Below are 24,480 nucleotides of genomic sequence, written 5' to 3'. Positions count from 1 at the left end.
CTCGACCCGGCCCAGAAGCAAGAGCTCAGGGAGCTTGTCAATCGGAACACGGCGGTGTTCTCTGAGAAGCCGGGCCGCACGACCCTCATTGAACACCACATCCGTACCCGGCCCGGCGAAACAGTGAGAAAGAGGCCATATCGGATTCCGGAGGCCCGGAGGAAGGCCGCGAAACAGGAAGTGGAGGCTATGCTGAGGATGGGGGTCATTGAAGAGTCCCACAGTGCATTGTGCAGCCCCATCGTGTTGGTGCCCAAACCGGACGGTAGCCTCCGCTTCTGTAACGATTTCCGGGGGGTGAACGACAGCACCTTGTTCGACGCCTATCCCATACCGAGGGTGGACGAGCTCATTGACCGATTGGGAAAGGCCCGGTACATCAGCACCCTTGACCTGACCAAAGGATATTGGCAGGTACCGTTGGCAGCCTCCTCCCGGGAGAAGACGGCGTTTTCAACACCAGACGGGTTGTATCAGCTCCTGTTCGGTCTCCACGGAGCCCCGCCCACATTCCAGCGGCTGATGAACAAAGCACTTCGACCCCACCATTAGTACGCAGTGGCCTATTTGGATGACATCATCATCCACAGCCAAGGTTGGGAAGAGCACTTGACACGCCTCCAGGCAGTGCTGGACGCGATCAGACAAGCCAGGTTGACCGCGAACCCCAAGAAGTGCAAACTAGGTTTCGAGGAGGTGGAGTACCTGGGGTATTGATCGAACGTGGGAACGTCAAGCCCCAGGAGACGAAGGTTCACGCGGTATGTGACTGGCCCGTTCCACGCACCAAGACACAGGTCAAGTCCTTCCTGGGACTGGCAGGATACTATAGCCGATTTATCCCCAACTTCGCGGCTATAGCTTCCCCCCTCACCGATCTAACCAGGGCCCGCCTCCCGAAAACAGTGAAATGGACGAACGAGACAGAAGCGGCGTTCAGCCGTCTGAAAGAAGCGCTGTGCTCCCATCCGATTCTCGTAATGCCCGATTTCCAGGTGCCGATGGTGGTCCAGACGGATGCGTGTGATACGGGACTAGGCGCCGTTCTGTCCCAGAAACACGATCGGGAGGAGCACCCCATCATGTACATCAGCAGAAATCTGGTTCCAAGAGAAAAAAAGTACTCCATTGTTGAGAAAGTGTGTCTAGCGGTGAAGTGTGCGCTAAACACTCTCAAGTATCACCTGTTAGGTACCCACTTCACCCTGGTCACGGACCATGCTCCCCTGGTCTGGATGGGGAAAGAACACAAATGATCGGTTTACCAGGTGGCTCTTGTCCCTTCATCGCTTCTCTTTTTCTGTTGTGCACAAGTCAGGGACGAAGCATGGAAACGCGGATGCCCTATCTAGAAGGGAGACATATGTCGCACTGACGACAGTCGGGGGGGGGGGGCGTACAGCAGGTCAGCCACCAGGGGGAGACTTGTCGAGTATACATCACGAGGCGATGGCTCCATCTGCTGGACGTGCCAGGTCTCGACGGGCTCTCCGTCCAGGACTAATTGGGGCTGATTGGGGAGTTGGTGAGTAATCAAGGGCTGATTGCGCACCAGCTGTACAAGCCCCATAAAGCTGGAGAAGACTGGGGGAAGTAAGGTGACTTCTGTGTAGTTGGAGACGGTGCCCGAGCTAAGACGAGGGAGTTGAGTTTGTGTGTCCGACAGGATACAGCAAGACCCGGAGCCCAGAAGACGGTGTCCCAGAGAGGGTGTCATGGGGGAGACCGATCCTTTTCTTTTGATTTATTATTTAATAAACACCCTTGAAACTGAGCTAATCATACTCTGTCTGTGTCTGATCTGTGTAAACGTCTTGACCAAACCCCCTGGTCTGCCACAAGAGCAATAAAGAAATGGAATAATTTAACTGAGCAAACCAGAAACCTTTCAATATATAAATGTAAACAATGCTTTAAAACCATTTAAATATAATACATAGGAAAGTTGTGCTGGACTATGATAGATGAAGAATCAATATATCTTTTCAGACGGTTAGAGTATTTATCGGGTCAATATGTAAGTGTATTATGTCTGTTTGTAACAGTGTGTTATATGTGAAAATGTGATCGTATTACAAATAGTTTTTTAATGTTTAAGGACTCTTGGAAGATTAGTCCAAATGAGGACTAAAAGAGATCCTAATAAAATAAAATAAAATCCCTCCTCTCCCCTGTAACTATTCCCCAGGTTGTTGCTATAAATGAGAATGTGCTCTCAGTCAATTTACCTGGTCAAATAAAATAAAAAAATAAAATGTTTGCATAGAAAAGTGCAAACACGTTTGACCTACTAACGCTACCTTTAAAAAATAAAAATAAAATTGTGCCCACCATCCCCTCACCCCTCCCTCTCTTCTCCAAACACCGGAAGCTTCTCATCCAGTGGGAGCTAAGGAGAGAGAGTGGGAGAAAAATAAAAAAGCTACTTTCATTCAATAGTTTCGAAGTAATGGCATGTAGGCAGGCACTTGTCTTTTTTTTTTGTTGCCATTATTTGAAATAATGGAATAGGGCCCACGTCTTCACATTTACGAATTGATCGTGCAACAGTCGTATCATCTGACGACCACTAGACAAAGCAGTCGTTTCACGTTGGAGTACTTTTTAGAGGTCTTGTGAAACGCTGATAGTTCAGGTTTTCGCGCTGACTTCCCTTGGTTTTGGGTCTCGTTTTCTTGTGCGAATGATATAACTTAGTTGTGTCTTACTTTGCTGGAGTTCTATTATGGAGTTACCGTCCACAGAAAATAATGGTTTCAAAGAGAGTAACCTGAACTCGGCGAATAGGCGTAGACAAGGAGTCATGCCGACCATACACACCACGACTCTCTTTCTTATTTTCACCAAAGGTAAGAAGACACCAAGTGGTCACAAGCCCGCCGGGTGTTATACATGTTAAGTTATCTGAAAGTGTGCTTATCACCCGGTACAATACCGTATACTATAGACTACTACATCAATGTAACAAACAAGCTTTCTTTCAGAAAAATGTTGGTGACTAGAGTATAGGACGCTAACGAGGAACCCATCTCGGTTATCGAATAGCCCAAGTTGTAAGTGCTCACTAACAAAGTTGAAACAACGTTGTCTTGGGGTTTTAAAATGTAAACCTTTATTCTACAAAAGGCTAGTGTAATATTAAACGGCAGTAAACTCGTCACCCACTCCCCAAAAAACTCCATGTGCCAAAAGCATAGTCAGTGAAAACCGTGTTACTCATTTTGTATTTCTTATTGTTCAGTTGGTTAGTTTGGATAATGTCATGACCAAATATTCTATCCCCTTGAGCATTGGTCTTTGACTTGACAGCATTGCAGGGCACACAAAGAACTGTCTTCCAATGCCACACATGGTAATGCTGCAATTTCCATAATATTTCCATAACAATATGCATTTTACAGTATGTCATTTGAGCTTAGTAGAGCTCATAACAGGACCATGACTAAAAACTGTTTTTGGGCAGAAGGCAGAATAATTATCTATATTGGTTGTCTGCAAAATTCATGTTGGCATGGCCTGACTTTAGAAGGTTCCCTTCTGCTCAGCTTGATTCAACAGGCTCTTTCATAGAATTCGGCCAGACCTGGGCTGAAGAGAGTGGGGGAAGTGACTGGCCTACACTGAGTGTGCAAAACATTAAGAACACCTAACTAATATTGAGTTGCACCCCTCTTGTCCTCAGAACAGCCTCAATTTGTTGGGGCATGGACTCTACAAGGTGTCAAATGTTTCACAGGGATGCTGGCCCATGTTGACTCCAATGCTTCCCACCGTTGTGTCAAGTTGGCTGGTTGTCCTTTGGGTGGTGGAGCATTTTTGATACACACAGGAAAATGTTGAGCATGAAAAACCCAGCAGCATTGTAGTTCTTGAGACAAACCGGTGTGCCTGGCACCTACCACCATACCCCGTTCAAAGGCACTTTTGTCTTGCCCTTTCACCTTCTGAACGGCACATATACACAATCCATGTCTCAATTGTCTCCATGCTTAAAAATCCTTATTTAACTTGTCTCCTTCCCTTCATCTACACTGATTGAAGTGGATTTAACAAGTGACATCAATAAGGAACCATAGGTTTCACCCGGATTCACCTGGTCAGTCTGTCATGGAGAGAGCAAGTGTTCTTAATGCTCAAACCTTTTCCGATCATCTCAGAGCTCCAATTCCAATTGGGCAGCACAGGTGGATTGTTAGAGCTTGTCAGGAATGATATGTTCATAGAGATCCTATAACTGAATTATAGGATCCTATGGATATGTTGGTAAGGCACATACAGCGTGTAGAAGGGCCATTTATCTATGCTGCAGGCTAAAGCCGCCTGTAAAAGTTTAAGGTAAGCATGTGCAAAGAAGTGATATGGCTCAAGCTCAATGCTTTTGCTTTGGTCCTTCTTCCGCAATGCCCCAATGTATGCCTACTGTATATATTTTTTCTCTTGTAGGTAAGTGGGAGTGTAGAGAAACAGTCAGAGAATGGATTTGTATATTTTTGGAGACATGGAGAAAAAGTGTGTTGGGGTGTTGTAGTTGGCCTCAGGGTCTCTGGAGGAAATGGGACTACATTTGCATGGAAACCCAAGAGATAAAAGCAGCCTGACGAGACTTCACAGGTAGTTGAGGGGCCTACTTGATCTTTAGAACTCGAGAGGGACCATCTCCTTCCATTGTTATGGAAATCAGGATTGGTCTGGGAAAAATACTTTAGAAGCACTCACTGTAATTGCAAAGACAGAGGTAGTATCATTTCACTTGACAAGTCCCTTTGCTCTGAATTGGGCTCACATTTTTAGTTTTTTCCAAACTAAGATGACTGAGAAGCATGCTATGCTGTAGTATGGTTTTGATACTATAATTAAGTGGATAAGAGCCCCCAGTCTTATTGGAGTGTTTTTAAATGCAAGGCTCCATGTATTGTTTGAAATATCAACATTTTGATTTCTGGGGCTTCAGAGAGGTAAATAAAAATGTCTTCAGATAGTTATACATCAAAACCATATTGTGAGCCCTTTTCCCCTGACAAGATGGTCCTGTGTCGTGATTTAAGATCTACAGTGTATAATGTGAAACATCCTTTGCCTTGAAATACTGGAATATGGCCTGCGTCCAAGGAGGTTTCAGTTAGAGGAATAGTTCACATTGATTGCAAATGTATAGTTATTTGGAGAGTGGTCTATGTACCTGGAGAGCCAGCGATCTAATATTTGGGTTTGTTTACTTTGCTATACATCCAGGCTGCTGACGCTAGTAAAGATTATTTTCTTGGTATTATTACCTTTCACATGAGGTACATTTGTAAGTTGAGTGAACTCTCTTAAACCAACAGCGCCCACACAGGACATAGGCAACTCTACAGAAGGCTATATCACACAGGGCATAGGGGATGCTACAGCCGGCTATATCGCAGAGATGAGGAAGCGAGGATAACCAAACGCGTACTAAAATAATGATAATTGAGCTTCCTTGCTTTACAATAAGATCAATCATCACCATTTGCAGCAATGGAACTGTTATTTTCTGAAACATTGAATTATGCCTATAGTATTCTAATCTTATTTCCAACGTTCATCCAATTTGTGTACTTTCAGAGCTTGTACAAATTTGCTGGTTCGATCAAAACCCAGTCCTTATTTCCTATACTGCCATCTGTTCCTAGTGTGTGTGTGTGTGTGTGTGTGTGTGTGTGTGTGTGTGTGTGTGTGTGTGTGTGTGTGTGTGTGTGTGTGTGTGTGTGTGTGTGTCTTGTTAAAGCAATGGCAACTACTCATATGAAAGAGAGGGCCACTCTGGTCTATGACAAATGTGAGGATGGAGGATAAGCGGCTGAAATGTTTTCTTGAAACACATTCTGGATTAGGCGTGAGGGCATGTTCTTCCCTCTTGTCGAACTCCTCTGAGGTCTCATGGGTCTTTGGGACTGTGCCGTTAAATGTCAGGGGTAACCATCACTATTCTCTTTTGGCACACCTCTGGCAGCTGCAGTTTGATCAGACACACGAGTGTTTATTACAGCTGAACTTTAAGATCTGGAAAATATGTTTTGAAGGATTTGTTTTGGGGGGGGGGATATAATCAATCTCACCACTATTGCTCTTTAGTAAGCCAAAGCAAATGGTGTTAGCAGTCAGTGGGCAACCCTGATATAGGGCATTTATTTGAGAGGGTGGTTGATGTATAAAGATTTGTACTATTAGAAGTGTAAAAATAAGACCTCAACCTCTATGCAACGTCACACACAAATGAAATATGCACAATTTAGATGAGTAACTGTTAACTGCTGCACCGTATTTAACGCAAAACAGCAGTGACACTATTTACACTGTCAAAATATCATGTTTTTAAAATTAGGGGGGGGTGTAAAGGTAACATTTATAATTGAGTCCTCTGATATGGTAGATGCTCCTCTATGCCCAACTCATAGGGTGATTGATGCCACTTTATTTGCTTGTTGAGTAAATCTACCCTGGGTAAATCCAGCCGGGCCATGCCAAAGCATGTTGTAACCGAGGTGCTTGTAATTAGTTTCCACAATGCCCTCCATATTTGGCACCCAACCCTGTGCATAAAGACGATGCCAGCGGCCGACATAACTGATGTTTGATCTGATAGCCCTTAATGAGCACCTAAAATGACAGCCTGGCAGATGTTTGAAATGAATGCCTGTGTAAACCATGCCACCCGTCGTGAGATTGCTCGCCGGCAGAGAAATAGCAGGGCCTTGGCAAGGAGGAAGAGATTCTGCTCATAAGATGTCAAGTCATCTGATATGGAGTGTCAGCCAGGAATGGCCTGAACAAAATGGTGGGAAAACTGGCCTGTTTTGAAGTGTCTAATGATGAACTGTTCAACAACAACAAAAAGCTCAGAACTGTTTGGTCTCCAGACTCATGGTAGTATGTGTTTTTAAACATTTCAAAGCATTTGGTTTAACTATTGTTTTTCCTGCTAAATTGGACGTTCTTTAGAACCAATTAAGGAAACGACATCTGTGTGTGGATATGTTACTCTGGCGTACTTGGGTGCTTATTTAAAAAAAAAAAAAAAGTAGCCCCTTTTTCCACTTCTTGATGGAAACGGCTTTGTTTGTTTAAAACAAGAGCTATATTTAGCTTTGAACTTGAAGTAGGCTCCTTTGGATATTTTCAGGAGGATCTGTTCCTGAAAACGGCTCCAATTTCCTGTGTGGCCAGAAAACATTGGGTTGAAAGCAGCAGCTTTCACTGGTTGCAACAAGGATTAAAAACTGAAGATTGTGTGGAAGATAAATCCCAAAGATGGTGCGAGTCATCAGTTGCAGAACTACTTTGATGACCCAATTATTTAATGATTCCATTGTCTTTACTTAATTTCATCCTTCTCCGTTAACGTAGTCTGTTGGGCGTGAGGTCAAACTTCAATTTTTGCCGTTGCACACACTTCATTGCCACTTCATAGATGAATCAAAATGTCACCCTTTTTTAGACATGCCTTTCTGCCAAAGCTAGGACCTAGGCTTGTCTTTCAGCCATGTATGAGCCATTGGCACCATATCAGTCAAGAAGCATAGCCCTGTAACCCTGACAAACCTCGGTGCTGCTGACTGGGTGAGGACTGTTTCCATGTTGTAAAGTACACTAGGAAAGCCTGGCAGATGTCATTCACAATTCCACATAGAGATTTGGCTGCATTTCTTTCCCATTTTTAGAGAGGGATTTCACTGTTAGTCTACACCTGTTGTTTATGACGCATGTGCCAAGTATTTAATTTATTGAAGTATGATTATGGCTTTTTGATAAAATTATTTGCAGATAAAATAGAGGTGAAAAAAGCATGTCATCAAAATACTTGCACATAAACCTTGAATAACACACTCCCAGAACTGCTTGGGTTTTGTGCGAATGATAAGTAATGAAATAAGAGTAATCGCTGACGCAGTGTATAAAGTATACACAAAGTAGTGGTCCAACTGTTTATGTCCGTGCCATCTCTTCATGCTCCTCTAAAATGACGATGGCATGTGAAATGGACAGCGAAACTTCAAGATGAAAAGAACCCCCTCTGACAGAGCCAATCACAACTATGCATGGCTACCGTTGAACATGAGGCAAACCAAAGGCTGCTCAAAAGCCACAGGCTACAATCATCAAGGGAAACCCACACAGACTGAATCCAGGGCAGAGGGGTCATGAGCAGGGGAGAAGAGATGATTTTATACTTCGCCACCCAAGAACAAGCTCAGTCTGAACCGTTTGAAAAACTAGGGACATGAGTGCTGGTACCTTTTTGAGTCCCTCTGTGGTAAAACTATTTATTGCTAGATGTTTTGCCAGATTTTTGCCCTTCATTGCGTATGAACCCTTTCCTGTCCTCTCAAGGGCTGTCTGGAGAGATTTTGTTTTAGGGACAATTTTAGTCTGTTGACCTGCCTGGAACCAATGTGAAGTTGGCTGGTGAAACTCCTGAGTGCTCTGCAGAGAGAACAAGTGGTTCTTGTTATGAGATCAGAATTTGTGTAATTAAATTGAAGTCCATATGCTTTTCATTAAGCTCCATCTATTTCCAGAGCCGAATTTAGAAATACCACAACATTCCCAGAGCACCAAAGGCTTTTTAGATTTTATGTACTATAAAGAGAAGCGTGTGGAATTTACTGTGGAGGATAGACTAACCTTCAGTACTACACACATTTCCCCCTTCCCGCCAATTTAGTTTGTGAGAAGAAATAATTACTTGGTTAATATGCCAAGACTATCAACATATGAGGTCTAAAAAAAAAAAAACTGCTGGGTTGCACGACTGTGAACGTCCCAAGCCTCGTCTCCTAAACATTTTTCTGACTTTCAACATCCTCTGCTGTTGGCCTCCCTTAATGTTTATTGTATTTTGTCCCTCGTGTGCTCTAGGGGTATTGTTTGTTTGTCAGGGGCCCCACGCTTTCTGCGGTACGCATCAGTCGCTTGCACTTCTCGCAGCATGAGGTCAACACTGCCAACTGGCAGGGGTGAAGCAGGGGGTGGAGAGGATGAACCCCCCCCCCCCCCACCCACAGGGGACAGCTAATTGCATTGCATTCTACATCTCACATCGAAAACACATACTCTGGATAGACTTCTAAGTCTGAGCTGCCTGCGGCAGATGCCATACCACGGAGGATGAGGGGGCATAGTTGAGATGTGTCATGGGTTGTAACCTGGCTTTGGTGCATCAATTGTTATTTCCTCCCGAAAACAGAGAGTAGGCTGCTTTATCACCTTCAAGCCAGTTAGCCAACAGTAAAATGAAAGCCCCAAGGCTCACATGAGAAAAGTGACTGAACCCCTGACTCTTCCAGGGCCGTAAACTTGGCTCTGGACTCTAACGATCGAGGTACACAAAGTGTTTATTTTCTTCTCCAGGAGCATATCAAATTAGGCATAAGTAAAGGCTTTGATTTCTGGATCAGAACATTTTCTAAGACCTTTTCCTTGTAGATTTTATCAGAAATGCATCAAAGCCCCTGCCAACTAATATCGACACTTTTATATTTGGTTTTGGAGAAATTGTTTACCTTCTGAGTTTAAGAAATATTGCCTTGTGCCTCTTAATTCCGTAACCAAAGACCGACATCTTTTAAGATTATTTTAAAATGTCTCTCCCTCATGAGGGAGGATAATGAAAGTTCACAAAGTAATAGGTAATGGTAGACGTACCAATTTAGTTCTAGTGATTTTTACTGATATCAATTTTATTTAAATTATTTAGTGAATATAACTCGTAATTACATTACCAAATTGGTAACTGAATTACCAAATAAATCAGTAATGGAATTACTGCAACTGAATTGGCTACAATGGGAAATCATAATAGTCACAAATCACAGTTGGGTTACCTGCTACTGTCCTCCCTTCCACTGTCATGTTCAGCTCAGAACAGCTTTGTCTGTCTCATGGTCAAACCAAGAGTGTTAAAACAGGCCGAGTCTGGACAACCTTCTCTCGCTCTCAGCTCTTACTGACATCTACCCATGAGCCCCCTTTAACAAGCATCCTAACGCACTGACTGACATCGGACGTCCATGGATGTTGAAAAGTAGTTTACGTTTGGTCAGTCGACCCTGGCCTTGATGTTTAACGTCCACAGACGGACTGGACCAAAGAATATCCCACTTTTACAAAGAACAATTCATGTGTAACTGTTGCAGTTTGCCCACACACTAGTCGCCGCTCAACTCCATCGTAAATCGTTGAGTTTAGTCGGCTAAATAGAGTACGGTACAATGTAGTACTGTACAGAAAAATGTATTATAGTACTGTATATAGGTGGTTTAATCCATTAGTCTTTTCTGTAGTATTTGTCGTGTCATGTAATAAAATATTTATTTTACATTCATAACCTCCACCAAGAAAATGACCATGTATGGCCATAGTAAGCTCCCACTCATCTCTGTACCCACCCCCCTCCAGCTGTTTTGTCCCTTGTATGTGCAGTGACGGGGCAGGGGATTCTCAAATATTTTGGCCACAGATGGGTATCCATCTCACAGCTGGGCCCCTGCGTTAAATGAAGGGAACGGTTCACCAAGGATTTAAAGTCTCATCGGCCTCCGATACAATCTCATGCCATGCTCTCTGTGATTACAGGACAGAAGAGAACAGCTGCAATGCAAACCCATCCTAGGTCTGGTCTCTTATATCGAATTAATTCCAATGAATGTTTTTGTGCGATATTCCAAATGTTTGTATCGGATGAAGTTATTTTGTATTACGTTTTTATTAGCGTTTGTCTGCTTGTTCTCATGTCTTTTTGGTCTCCTTCGCTGTAAGGCAGGCGACAAGCTTATTTTGGACAGGATTTGGGCAAGAGTGAAACCTCTCGCTTCGCCTTTTCCTCTCTGTTTACACACACACACACACACACACACACACACACACACACACACACACACCAAGCCCCTCCCCCTGCCACACCAACAAAGTTGAGAGATCACTTCTTCCTCTGACAAGCAGTTTGAACTCGCAATTTGCATTTGAGGTTTGGTCCAGCAGAATCTGTCAAATGGACATTGAAAGACATTGAGACATTTTACTGTAATAAAGAAGTGAACCTTTCTAACGCTACCTTTTTTATGTTTCAACTACTCAAATTGCACGCAGAGCAGACACTACTAAAACAGGAGTATAAGTGAACATTGATTCTGGAAAATGAATGCTCAGTTTGTCGCACGGCATTGCGGTACCGCTATCAGCATTTTAGCTACAGACTGTTATGCTAGCTGTGTGGTCTTTTAATTTTTTTTAAATAAATGTGCAATAAGCATTCAAACATAATTAGTCAATTGTTTTCATTCTGAGAAATAAGGTAGGCCACTTGATTTCAACATCTGAACAAAGTGGACATGCTAGCATGCTGTTCAAACAGTCGGGAGACAGAAGGGTGTGTTCATAACAATTCAACTGTTCAGTCTTGTTAGCTAGCAAATAGATCCAAGTTAGCTAAACTTTAAATGTAAACATTAACTGGCGACTCACTAGCATGTTTTTTTGCTTGAGAAATTGAGACCTGTGTTCATTTTCTGTATGACAATACCTGCTACAAGAAGTTAGTCGTTATTGGTGAATGTGCATTATGCATTGTTCTGGTGAAATGTTTGAACAAAAAGGGCATTTTCATAGACTTGAAAGCCAGATCAGTGATTATTGCAAAAAAAAAAAGCAGGTGAAATTAGTTAGAAAAATTATATTATTTAGCCTAATTTCACACGCTGTGAATTCATTCGGTTATTGCTGGCTGTTTGAAATGCGGTGCATCTTACCTTTTAATTCTACAACAATGCTTATTTGGAGAACATAAACAATATCTTGTGAATCGCCCATAAGTGAATCGCCCATAAAAAAATCAAGATGATTTTTAGGCCATATCGCCCAGCCCTATTTCATTCTACTGCCGGGCACTTCTTTGCTGTGCTCCTCCTTTTGAGTGGAACATTTGTCATTATTGTCAACTTATCTAGGAAGCACATTTAGCAGTTATGATTAAATTGACTCCTATGCCTACTTCATCATTATCTCGCTTGACTTCCTTTTGTATGGAGAAAAGGAGTCTTACACAGCAGTGTCTGATAAATCCCTCAAGCAACATCCTACTCAGTGTCATTGTCTTACATCAGATGGCGTGTTGATTCCACCTGAACTGATCTGTCTCGTATCTTTGTAAATGGTAATGGAATAGATCAAAATTAGTTTGGCTACAAGGGCTGCCATAACGTTGAAAATATTACCTACGTGACATCGTCTGCGGAACTCAATTTCTGCATCAAAATTGTCTGAATTAATCTAAGCTAAAACATATGCCAATGTTTTTTTTGTTGTTGGGTGAATTAAGGATTATTGTGCTTCAATTAGCAGTGGTTCTGAAGTTTTGACGAAGCACGAAAGCTAACAAATTTGTCCAACGTAAACTTGCTAACGTTAGCTGAGCCAGTCGCTGAAATCATCTTTGACTGAAACGGTGCTGCCAACTAACCAGTCTTCCAAAAAAAGCTAGCAAGTTACTGTAGCTAGTAGTGCTAGCTAATGCTTACATTGAGTTTTCATGAAGCAACTGTTCTTCTGCCACGAGTCATTGCAGTAGCCTCCCGAGTCAGCTGCTGTCCTCAGCTGACCCAATGATACAATTGCAGGGAGAAACATGCTGATCCTACGGACTGATTTCTGATATCAGTTCTTTTTAATTGTGGGGCTGCATGTCCACAACTTCAGGGGAATTTAAACAGGCTAATGCAAGCTTTTTGTGTCATTCATGTCAGTAAGCTAGTTACAACAGTTAGCTACATAGCTGATCAAGTCACTGCACTGGCAACCAATGTCCTTGTGCAGCCTTTGTGCAGGAGATAGCCACTGGTTTATTTAAACATTTTTGCGTACTATTAAATCACTGTCACAACGTTTGTAATAATTTTGCTCGCTAGTTAATCTGTCTTTCATGTCATACAAGAGCGCAGTGATGTCAAATTAGGAACTATGTTTGAATTTTAATGGCGGATGCTCAATATTCATATTTTAAAATGAGTTCCACGTCCTACATGACAGACTTGTTGAGGAACGTGAGTCGTGGAGGAGTCTCCCAGAAACCAAATCACTGGTACCCTGCACCTCTGCATCGTGGCCCTTACCAGAGTGTATTTACCGTCTCCCCTTTTTGCCTGTTGTCTGTCAATCTGGACTGTGTTATTAAATGGAGGGTGACTTGCTCCTACTGCACTGTCCCAATGGACTGCAGTCCCCAACTGGTTCATCTCAGTATCTGCGGGCATTTCAGAGCGGGCACCTGTTTAGCCATGTCCAGCTTGACACTGTCCCTCAACGTGGGAGCAGCTGCACAAACATCCAACTTCCTGCTCTCCCGGACCCTCTGATTGGCCTTGTGAACGCCTACCTACCCCCTTCGACTGCAACGCCCCTTAAATGGCTGTTTGTTTGAGGGGTCCAGGCCCAGTGTGATACCGCAGGCCCAACTGCCTTGCCTGACTATTAGGCCTTTCTGGACTATTAGGTTACCCCAGGGAAATCAGCAGCTGAAAGTGATGTGCTTTAATATGTTGCCTTCTCGCCCTTGACAGCCACGGAGCTCGATGACTTAAATTGCTTTTCTCATGCTCCCGTAGCGTTGTCTGAGGTGGCTGAGTTGAGGACAATGGGAGATTCAGTTTCTGCTGTTTGTGTATTTGCATAATGATGCTCCTCAGCCTTGTGGACCGTGGGTATGGTGAAACATACCTCAGTAATAATTATGGCAAGCTTATGTACAATATGACCCCTTACAGTGGGTCATATTTCACAGGGTGGTTTTGTTTTATGGCTCAATTTAATGCTTGGTTCCTTTAGTGGACAGGTGGTCCAAATCAACTCTACACAGTTGTTAAATATGAGTCTGCTCACATCCATGGAGTCATCCTTACCCCTGATGTATAGCACCAAAATAGGTCAGTTTGAAGTTACAACAGAGGAAGCCCACAATATAAGGGAACATTCTCATTTTTATTCTACAGTTTGCCGTTGTGGTCTCTCCCAGTCTTCACATTCCACAGCGTTCTGTATCTTGTGAATTACACCTAAAATATTTCTGTGCCCATCTTTCCTGCCTACAGTCAATAGCACTTGGTGGGAGGTCCCTGCATCTGCATCGAAGCCTTGTAGGTATCTTCAAATGGAACCAGTCACAGACCAAGTATCTTTACACCAAAGGATCATTGACCGCTGTGCATCAAAGCCCTCCTTTGTGAGAGCGAGGGAGAAACCACAGGAGTTTTTTTGGCACTAACAGAGCCAAGTTGATCTTTGAAACAAGTAGGGTACCACTATACGAGCTGGAAGAGAAAGACCAGTGCCCTAAACCTCCTGGTGCATAACTTATACTGAATGGAAGAGTTTACAACTCAACCGATCCAACGCGTGTAACATCATAACAATTGATGCCTCAACTTATTTGCTTCCCTGTTTGGTGCACGATTTGTGTCTTCAGGTTCACATGAATATTGATTTTAGCTCGATCTTGGGAGGTAGGTTATGTTTGTCGATCAGATCCCAGTTGTGATGTAATGTACCGCGTTTTATACAGCAACAGGTTCCATTTGTGGTTCATGTTTCAGCCAATCAGGTTTGCTTACACTCGGTTAGAATAGTTCCACTGCTCCAGCAACCATGAATGCCACCTTTTGTCACTTTAAATTCCTGCCCTGGAATCAAGGAAGAGGTTTGGGAATGTTCCAGTGCCAGGCATTTTTGCAGAGGCTAGGGTCCTCACCTAGACACTGATTTTGTAGACCCTTTTAAATGTGCAAGACCCTTGTCATTCCTGATTATCTCAGAGAATCTCATGATTTGAAATTCAATATAAAATAAAGCCTTCTGGACTCCAATGGTCCATCATGATGTTCTGGTAAATGTACAATCTCTGGTCAAACAATTCTTTACATGAAACAAATGTTCAAGGCTTCATCCTCACGACCCAGTTTAGCTATACTCTGCACAATTGATGCCATGCAACATGGCGAGTCACCACATGTCTGTTGATTTTTAAAATTTCTTTGGCAAGTAAATTTCCCCAGAGTCCACCCAGAAGAGGCGACAGACTGACGCTCGCTGGAGGCCACGCGAACATTCACCCTGTTTATTTTCCTGTGGGAAAAAGTGCAGGAAAGATGTACATACAACCCCTGAACTGTCCACTGCATATTCATGCGAGGAAAGAACACACATTTTCCCCGAATTAGGCCAACACCCTGTGGCGGGCGGGGGGGGGGGGGGGGGGGGCATGCATGCAGGAAATGTTAGATTTCTCTGTGGCTGCTAGTTCACCACTGCTTATGATAAAAGTACGGCGTCACCGTTCTTTTGTTTTCTGAGAGAACGTCCGATTTGAATGAATCAAGCAAATGTATTTATAAAGCCCTTATTACATCAGCTGATGTCACAAAGTGCTGTACAGAAACCCAGACTATAACCCCGAACAGCAAGCAATGCGGGTGTAGAAGCACGGTGGCTAGGAAAAACTCAGGCTATGAGGGGTGGCCAGTCCTCTTCTGGAGATTAGAACAGAACATGGCCAAGATGTTTATAGATTACCAGCAGGGTCAAATAATAATCACAGTGGTTGTCGAGGGTGCAACAGGTCAGCACCTCAGGAGTAAATGTCAGTTGGCTTTTCATAGCCGATCATTCAGAGTATCTCTACCGCTCCTGCTGTCTCTGGAGAGTTGAAAACAGCAGGTCTGGAACAGGGAGCACATTGAACTCCATCTTTTAAATAGAGGTCATTTATTGAATAGCCTAGATTTAGGTTTGTTTATTAATTGCAATGGTTCTTGAATGACACCATCAGGCTCTGTTTTTACACTTGTTGTGACTTGTAGTTTTGAATAGTGGAGGTCTGAGTAGACAGAATAGCTATCGCCTACATTGCAGCAATGACTCCCTATTCTCTCATCTGTTCAGCTCTTCTGGGTCTTGGTACCCTCTTAATCAAGAGTATTCCCTGAGAGGATCCTGTCTCCATGGCAGCAACAGGCACAGATAATGGCTTGTCCTGTCCCTCTGGCTGTGCTAAGTTTGGAATGTGTCCTACCCTGTAGAGGAGAGAGCTAGTCTGTGTGTGTGTGTGTGTGTGTGTGTGTGTGTGTGTGTGTGTGTGTGTGTGTGTGTGTGTGTGTGTGTGTATTTTATTTATTAGTGGACCACAGGACGTGCGAGCTAGAGCCAAAGAGACGAGTCCTGGGGGCATTGTTATTGGGCACCGAGGGCTATTCTCCTTCCTGTAGTCTCAATTACACTCTCACTAGGTACTTTAATGATAGAACCACTCTTGAAGCAGTGAGAACACAGTGTTGTGTACTTCCAGTGTGTAATTGACTGGAGTTCTGTAGCTAGCAAGTGAGCTTTTTTACTTTGGATGGAAAGAGAGGGAGCGTGATAGCCCACCAGAACAAAGCGGTCATTGGACATCATTGTAAATAAACATTTTCTCTTAATTTACTTAACTTAAAAAAAAAAAAAAATATATATATATATATATATATATATATAATACAGGTAACTAAAATGCATGCATGTTCAGGTAACTAAAATGCATGCATGTTCAGACACTTTTACTCTCTCACATTTGCTGGGTAGCCCAGGAGTCCCATTCATCCAAGGCTTAGGGGTATGAATGAATACCTCGTCCTCTTGAAGCCGGGCAGATGCCACTCCGCATTCCATCCCCTTCGCCGGTATGCGCTCTCGACCTGCGATGTGTTGACGTTGTTTCCCGTGTGTATTAAAAAGAGACCGAACCAGGTGCAGCCGCATTGGGCGCAGTGAAACTGTTTTGGTTCTAACTGTTCAGGATACATTCTTGTTTAGTTGTTCTTTCAAACCAGTCTCTTGATTCCACACATGTATGTCACTATCTCACCACAGCACATTTATTGTTGATAGACTTATGAAACATAATATGAATATAACTATGATGAATTCAGTACACAAAAACACAAATATAGTATCAGTCATAGCCAGTTATTGTTCCCCCCCTTTGTAAAACACAGCAACCTGTACACCGAGGCCAAATGCCAAAGTAAGGTGGTATGCATTCCATGGTGGAGTGAGGGGGGTCAACTGAGTGATGGCACAGTGCCCGCCTACCTACGACAATATTAGGGAAAACACTGATATCAGCTCAGTTGATGAGTGCCAGTCATTCATCCTCTCTGCGCATTAAAAGTGTAGCCTACTTGTGCCATTTTCCCCCCTTCCTCTCCATGGGAAAGCCGAGGATTTATTTCCCACTCCCAGTGCAGACTGGTCCGCTCCCAGCATGGGCCTTCGCTCGGCCTGGGCCCCAGTAACCAGTCACTGGAGCGAGACAGACTGCCGTCTCGGTCTCAGGCAGTCGTCTGTCTGGATGAATGGGCATCTCTGAGTTCCAGACAGGCTCTGCCAATCACTGAGGATCAGTGGCACTATTCAACGTCTGGGACAGAGAGAGAAAAACAAATCCTTCATTGAAATTCATACTTAGTATTACTAGCATTTATTCATTTATAGGTTCACACTTATTATTCTAGGAGTTTGACTTGATCTACGTGTGTAACTACAATTTTCACTCACATCTCCCATTGACATCAATTAATGAGTTGTGCGAAAGTCTGATTTGCTTGCGCTCAATTTGGAATTTGGACATTTGAATGCCTCTTAAACAAGCCGAAAGGACAACCTAGTATTGTTTTAATGTAATGAATGGCTGTGTCCTGTAGGGTGTTCTAATGGCTTATACTGCACCCTTAAAGGGATAGTTCACTTTTATGAAGTTTTTGCTTATTTACAGCTCGCCTAGGGTGTTGTTGTATCATCCAAACCACTTTGAAGTTCATTGGCCGGGTGTTTAGCAACATTCAAAATCTCCTGGCCAGCATTTTTTTGTGCATGTAGCAGTGCTAGTGGAAACTGATGCAGGAGACTTGGTTATTATTTGGGATGCGAGTACATACCTGGCATGTCACTCAGCAAGGGGAGGGAGGCCAAGGAGTTATGAACCATGTCCAGAGAAGCTGGGGCCCATGGTCTGTCTGCAGCACACCTGGGTGTCTTGTCTTTCTGTCTGTTTGTCTTACTGCAGCACACCTGGGTGTCTGTTTCTCTACTCCCTGCTGCCAGTGACAAAAGAGCCAAGGGCATAGAGGGTGGAAGGGAAAAGCATTGTCCTCTTTCCTTTTTTTATGATCCGAGTTGATGTGCGGCTGGCTGAAAGTAGTCTTTTTAATAAGATTTAATTTGTATGTGCATCAAATGCAGGCTTTGAACGTAATAATTTTTGGTTTAGCGTAATACGTAAGAGCATAACAACTAATTCTTCTGTCTCTTTTCATCCTCCAGTTCTCACCATTCACGCCGCCTCCTTCCACTTCACCAAGGAGCCCAAGTCCCAGGATGCCTTGCACGGCCGGAGCGCCATGTTACGCTGCGAGGTCAGCGACGCGGAGGGCGTGAGTTACAGCTGGCTGCAAAACGGCGATGCGGTGAAGGACACGGAGCGCCGCTTTCAGGAGGGCGGCAACCTCAAGTTCACCTATGTGGACCGGGTGCTGGATGCTGGGACCTTCCAGTGCCTGGCCGCCAACAATGCCACAGGAGGAGAAGAGCGCTCCACGGAGGCGTCCATCAACATCAAATGTGAGTTTACTTAAATACTACTTAATTTTACTTATTTATCATCAATGTAAGCCCTTCCCTTAAATCAGTGTTTTGAGATGTCATAACCAAAATATTGTAAAAAGAGGTGGTTGTTAAATTCATACACCATATATTGATGACTCAAACGAGCACTCAAACTAAGCATGGGTGGCAGTGTAATAGCAAATGATAGGCATAATTATGTTACTGCAATAATTTTGCCAAATGCATGGAATTGGCTGCACAGCAATTAACACCATATTAGACCTAATGAGGACCTACCTGTTTTGAATATTGACAGTTGTCTTTGCAGCCATAGATTCAAACTTATTGAGTTTTATTCTTCCATATGGAAACTCAATATGTATGTCCTCCCATATGTCTCTACAACCATCAAACGCAGCTCCTGAAGCGCTAAGAAAATGCTGCCTCATACTTATAAAGACTCTTACGAGAGCCAGCCAGTGCTTTCCTTTTCTAACTCTTATTTCCGCCGGAACAAAAAAGGAAATCACGCCTGCGTGAGAGGTTATTTTGAGTGCGGGGAAGACAAAGCTGTCCTTTATGTCCTCTACCAAGATGGACCGCTTGTGAAGTTGCAGCGTCCGGTTGGTCTGGCTGGCTGTGTCACAGAACAAGGAAGGTCAGCTGAAAGGGGCTGTTTTGGTAGCCATCACTAAGTTAGCCGGCCAGGTGTGAATGGCTGGTTTGTTTGTGTAAATGGGCAGCAAGAGGGGGTTTGACACCTTTTTTTTCTTTTTCACTCCTTTTTATTAACCCTCCTGTATGCGCTACCTTCTGTATGCTCTACCGCTCTACCTTGTCTTTTTTTTAACACTCACTCACTCTACCTACCTGTCTATATACCTTCCCTATATACCTTCTATATACTCCTTTCTGCCTTAACTATTTCTTATTTCTCTCTCTTTTTTCTCTCCCCCCCCCCCCCCCCATCTGTCACACAGGGCTAGAGAGTGGTGGGGTGACCCTGAAAGATCCTGCATCAGAGCAGGACATCGAGAGCTCTGCCCCTGTGACGTTCAGGTGCAACATTGATGGACACCCACGGTGAGAAACGCAACCACCACCTTAAGGTGCTCCCCTGCCGAAACTGTTCGGAAGAGTTCATGCATATTAAAATAGACAAAGAGTACTTGCCGCTTTTCAAGCGAACATCTTTTTAAGAGTATGTGAGCAAACTCGTTCAGTTAGCCGAACTGAAGTATTCTGACGCCTTTACAAGTCCCCACGTTGCCTGACGTGTCCCCACGCGGGGCCTCAAAGCGTTCATCAGTCTCTCCACTTATTCTTATGTGCCAACTCACTCATGCATATTAAGTAGTCATGTCTTCCTCCCCCAGACCAACATGCCACTGGTACAGAGACGGCGTACGCCTGCCGGAGAAGAGCCATCAGATCAACAACAAGGAGCGAACTTTGACCCTGCCCAGTGCCAGCCCAGACAACAATGGTCTCTACTATTGCTGTGCCAAAAATCCAGCTGGGCACGTGTGCAGCAATGTCAACTTCACCCTCAATATCATAGGTGTGTGTGTATATGGACAAAGATTCAATAAAGAAGAGGTGAGGAGGGATGGCAGTTTTCCCCCATAGTTTAATTGCAAAGTAACACCCAGCCCCACCGGCATCAACATTGTGACTAGAAGCCAGAGCTGAAGAGAGCCCTTTGACCTGTCTCTTTCCTTTCTTATGTACTCTTTGTACTGTATACCTTTTTCTCACAGTCTCTTCATACCCCCCCACCCCACCCTTACCCTCTGTATAGATAAAAGTTTCCCTCGTCCCGTGGTGGTTCCTGAGGACCTGGTGGTGATGAGGAACGAGGAGGCCCTACTTAACTGCCTGTTCACTGCCGAGCCCCCTCCCACCCAAGAGTGGTACCACCAGGACGAGCTCATCACCAACAAGTCCCGGTAAGACTGGATTTTGTGTGTGTATATCTATCTACATACACTACTGTTCAAATGTTTGGGGTCACATAGAAATGTCCTTGTTTTTGAAACGAAAGCTTAAAAAAAAAATTGTCCATGAAAATAACATCAAATTGACCAGAAATACAGTGTAGACGTTGTAAATGACTATTGTAGCTGGAAACCGCTTATTTTATTTTTTATTTTATTTTTATGGAATATCTACGTAAGCGTACAGAGGCCCATTATCAGCAACCATCACTCCTGTGTTCCAATGGCACGTTGTGTTAGCCTTTTTAAAATTATAAACTTGGATTAGCTAATTCATCATTAGAAAGCCCTTTTGCAATTATGTTAGCATAGCTGAAAACTGTTCTGATTAAAGAAGCAATAAAACTGGCCTTCTTTAGACTAGTTGAGTATCTGGAGCATCAGCATTTGTGGGTTCGATTACAGGCTTAAAATGGCCAGAAACAAAGAACATTCTTCTGAAACTCGTCAGTCTATTCTTGTTCTGAGAAATGAAGGCTATTCCATGTGAGAAATGGCCAAGAAACTGAAGATCTGGTACAACGCTGTGTACTACTCCCTTCACAGAACAGCGCAAACTGGCTCTAAACAGAATAGAAAAAGGAGTGGGAGGCCCCGGGTCACAACTGAGCAAGAGGACAAGTACATTAGTGTCTAGTTAGAGAAACAGATGCCTCCATAAGTCCTCAACTGGCTGCTTCATTAAACAGTACCCGCAAAACACCAGTCTCAACGTCAACAGTGAAGAGGCGACTACGGGATGCTGGCCTTCTAGGCAGAGTTTATTTCTGTCCAGTGTCTGTGTTATTTTGCCCATCTTCATCTTTTCTTTTTATTGGCCAGTCTGAGAGATGGCTTTTTCTTTACAACTCTGCCTAGAAGGCCAACATCCCAGAGTTGCCTTTTCACTGTTGATGTTGAGACTTGTGTGTGTGTTAGATTTTATATATATTAGTACCAGTCAAAGTTTGGACACCTACTCATTTTATTTAACCTTTATTTAACTAGGAAATTGTTATTTACAATGACAGCCTACAAAGACCTCCTGCGGGGACGGGGGTTGGGATTAAATATAAATCTTAGGACAAAACACACAAGACATAACAGACAAAAACATCACAACAAGAGACAACACTACATAAAGAGAGACCTATTTTATTTTGTCTTTATTTAACCAGGTAGGCTAGTTGAGAACAAGTTCTCATTTGCAACTGCGACCTGGCCAAGATGAAGCATAGCAATTCGTCACATACAACAACACAGAGTTACACATGGAATAAACAAAACATACAGTCAATATTACAGTAGAAAAAAATAAAACAAAAAAGTCTATATACAGTGAGTGCAATTTGAGGTAAGATAAGGGAGTTAAGGCAATAAATAGGCCATGGTGGCGAAGTAATTACAATATAGCAATTAAACACTGGAATGGTAGATGTACAGGAGATGAATGTGCAAGTAGAGATACTGGGGTGTAAAGGAGCAAAATAAATAAATACAGTATGGGGATGAGGTAGATAGATGGGCTGTTTACAGATGGGCTATGTACAGGTGCAGTGAGCTGCTCTGACAGCTGGTGCTTAAAGCTAGTGAGGGAGATGAGTCTCCAGCTTCAGAGATTTTTTGCAGTTCGTTCCAGTCATTGGCAGCAGAGAACTGGAAGGAAAGGCGGCCAAAGGAGGAATTGGCTTTGTGGCTGACCAGTGAGATATACCTGCTGGAGCGCGTGCTACGAGAGGGTGCTGCTATGATGACCAGTGAGCTGAGATAAGGCGGGGCTTTACCTAGCAGAGACTTGTAGAAAACCTGTAGCCAGTGGGTTTGGCGACGAGTATGAAGCGAGGGCCAACCAACGAGAGCGTACAGGTCGCAGTGGTAGCCAGTGTATGGGGCTTTGGTGACAAAACGGATGGCACTGTGATAGACTGCATCCAGTTTGTTGAGTAGAGTGTTGGAGGCTATTTTATAGATGACATTGCCGAAGTCGAGGATCGGCAGGATGGTCAGTTTTACGAGGGTATGTTTGGCAGCATGAGGGATGCTTTGTTGCGATATAGGAAGCTGATTCTAGATTTCGTTTTGGATTGGAGATGCTTATTGTGAGTCTGGAAGAGTTTACAATCTAACCAGACACCTAGGTATTTGTAGTTGTCCACGTATTCTAAGTCAGAGCCGTCCAGAGTAGTGATGCTGGACGGGCGGGCAAGTGCGGGCAGTGATCGATTGAATAGCATGCATTTAATTTTACATACGTTTAAGAGCAGTTGAAGGCCACGGAAGGAGAGTTGTATGGCATTGAAGCTCGTCTGGAGGTTAGTTAACAGTGTCCAAAGAGGGGCCCGAAGTATACAGAATGGTGTCGTCGGCGTAGAGGTGGATCAGAGAATCACCAGCAGCAAGAGCGACATCATTGATGTACACAGAGAAGAGAATCGGCCCGAGAATTGAACCCTGTGGCACCCCCATAGAGACTGCCAGAGGTCCGGACAACAGGCCCTCCGATTTGACACACTGAACTCTATCAGAGAAGTAGTTGGTAAACCAGGCGAGGCAATCATTTGAGAAACCAAGGCTGTCGAGTCTGCCAATAAGAATGCGGTGATTGACAGAGTCGAAAGCCTTGGCCAGGTCGATGAATAGGGCTGCACAGTAATATCTCTTATCGATGGCGGTTATGTCATTTAGGACCTTGAGCGTGGCTGAGGTGCACCCATGACCAGCTCTGAAACCGGATTGCATAGCGGAGAAGGTACGGTGGGATTCGAAATGGTCGGTAATCTGTTTTGTTAACTTGGCTTTCGAAGACCGTAGAATGACAGGGTAAGATAGATATAGGTCTGTAGCAGTTTGGGTCTAGAGTGTCACCCCCTTTGAAGAGGGGAATGACCGCGGCAGCTTTCCAATCTTTGGGAACCTCAGACGATACGAAAGAGAGGTTGAACAGGCTAGTGATAGGGGTTGCAACAATTTTGGCAGATAATTTTAGAAAGAGAGGGTCCAGATTGTCTAGCCCGGCTGATTTGTAGGGGTCCAGATTTTGCAGCTCTTTCAGAACATCAGCTATCTGGATTTGGGTGAAGGAGAAATGGTGGGGGCTTTGGCGGGTTGCTGTGGAGGGTGCCGGGCAGTTGACTGGGGTAGGGGTAGCCAGGTGGCCAGCCGTAGAGAAATGCTTATTGAAATTCTCAATTAAAGTGGATTTATCGGTGTTAAGTGTTTCCTAGCCTCAGAGCAGTGGGCAGCTGGGAGGAGACTCTTATTCTCCATGGACTTTACAGTGTCCCAGAACTTTTTTGAGTTTGAACTACAGGATGCAAATTTCTTGTTTAAAAAAGCTAGCCTTAGCTTTCCTATCTGCCTGTGTATATTGGTTCCTAACTTCCCTGAAAAGTTGCATATCACGGGGGCTATTCGATGCTAATGCAGAACGCCACAGGATGTTTTTGTGCTGGTCAAGGGCAGACGGGTCTGTAGTGAACCAAGGACTATATCTATTCCTAGTTCTACATTTTTTTGAATGGGGCATGCTTATTTAAGATGGTGAGGAAGGCACTTTTAAAGAATAGCCAGGCATCATCTACTGACGGGATGAGGTCAATGTCCTTCCAGGATACCCCGGCCAGGTCGATTAGAAAGGCCTGCTCGCAGAAGTGTTTTAGGGAGAGTTTGACACTGAGGGGTGGTCGTTTAGTCGCAGACCCTCAACGGATGCAGGCAATGAGGCAGTGATTGCTGAGATCTTGATTGAAAACAGCAGAGGTGTATTTGGAGGGCGAGTTAGTTAGGATGATATCTATGAGGGTGCCCGACAACATTCCAAGGTTTTTCTTTATTTTTACTATTTTCTACTTTGTAGAAT

At 43.8% G+C, this 24,480-nt stretch overlaps 1 protein-coding gene across 1 annotated transcript in view; it reads left to right on the top strand.

Annotated features, from left to right (window-relative positions):
* The first annotated feature begins 2,361 nt into the window (after positions 1–2,361).
* Positions 2,362–24,480, top strand: part of LOC106585011 (inactive tyrosine-protein kinase 7) — a 54,070-nt gene continuing 31,951 nt past the window's right edge. Inside the window, exons 1-5 of the mRNA XM_014170745.3 lie at positions 2,362–2,849; positions 18,364–18,660; positions 19,626–19,728; positions 20,022–20,206; positions 20,447–20,594. Coding sequence (XP_014026220.3) covers positions 2,726–2,849; positions 18,364–18,660; positions 19,626–19,728; positions 20,022–20,206; positions 20,447–20,594 — 857 coding nt within the window. The 5' untranslated portion in view covers positions 2,362–2,725. The remainder of the gene's footprint in view (positions 2,850–18,363; positions 18,661–19,625; positions 19,729–20,021; positions 20,207–20,446; positions 20,595–24,480) is intronic.

This window comes from Salmo salar, chromosome 02 (assembly GCF_965601325.2).
Source record: "Salmo salar chromosome 02, fSalSal1, whole genome shotgun sequence".
In the NCBI taxonomy this organism is placed as follows: domain Eukaryota; kingdom Metazoa; phylum Chordata; class Actinopteri; order Salmoniformes; family Salmonidae; genus Salmo; species Salmo salar.
The sequence above is the reverse complement of the archived record's forward strand: the minus strand, read 5'-3'. Positions and strand labels throughout refer to the sequence as shown.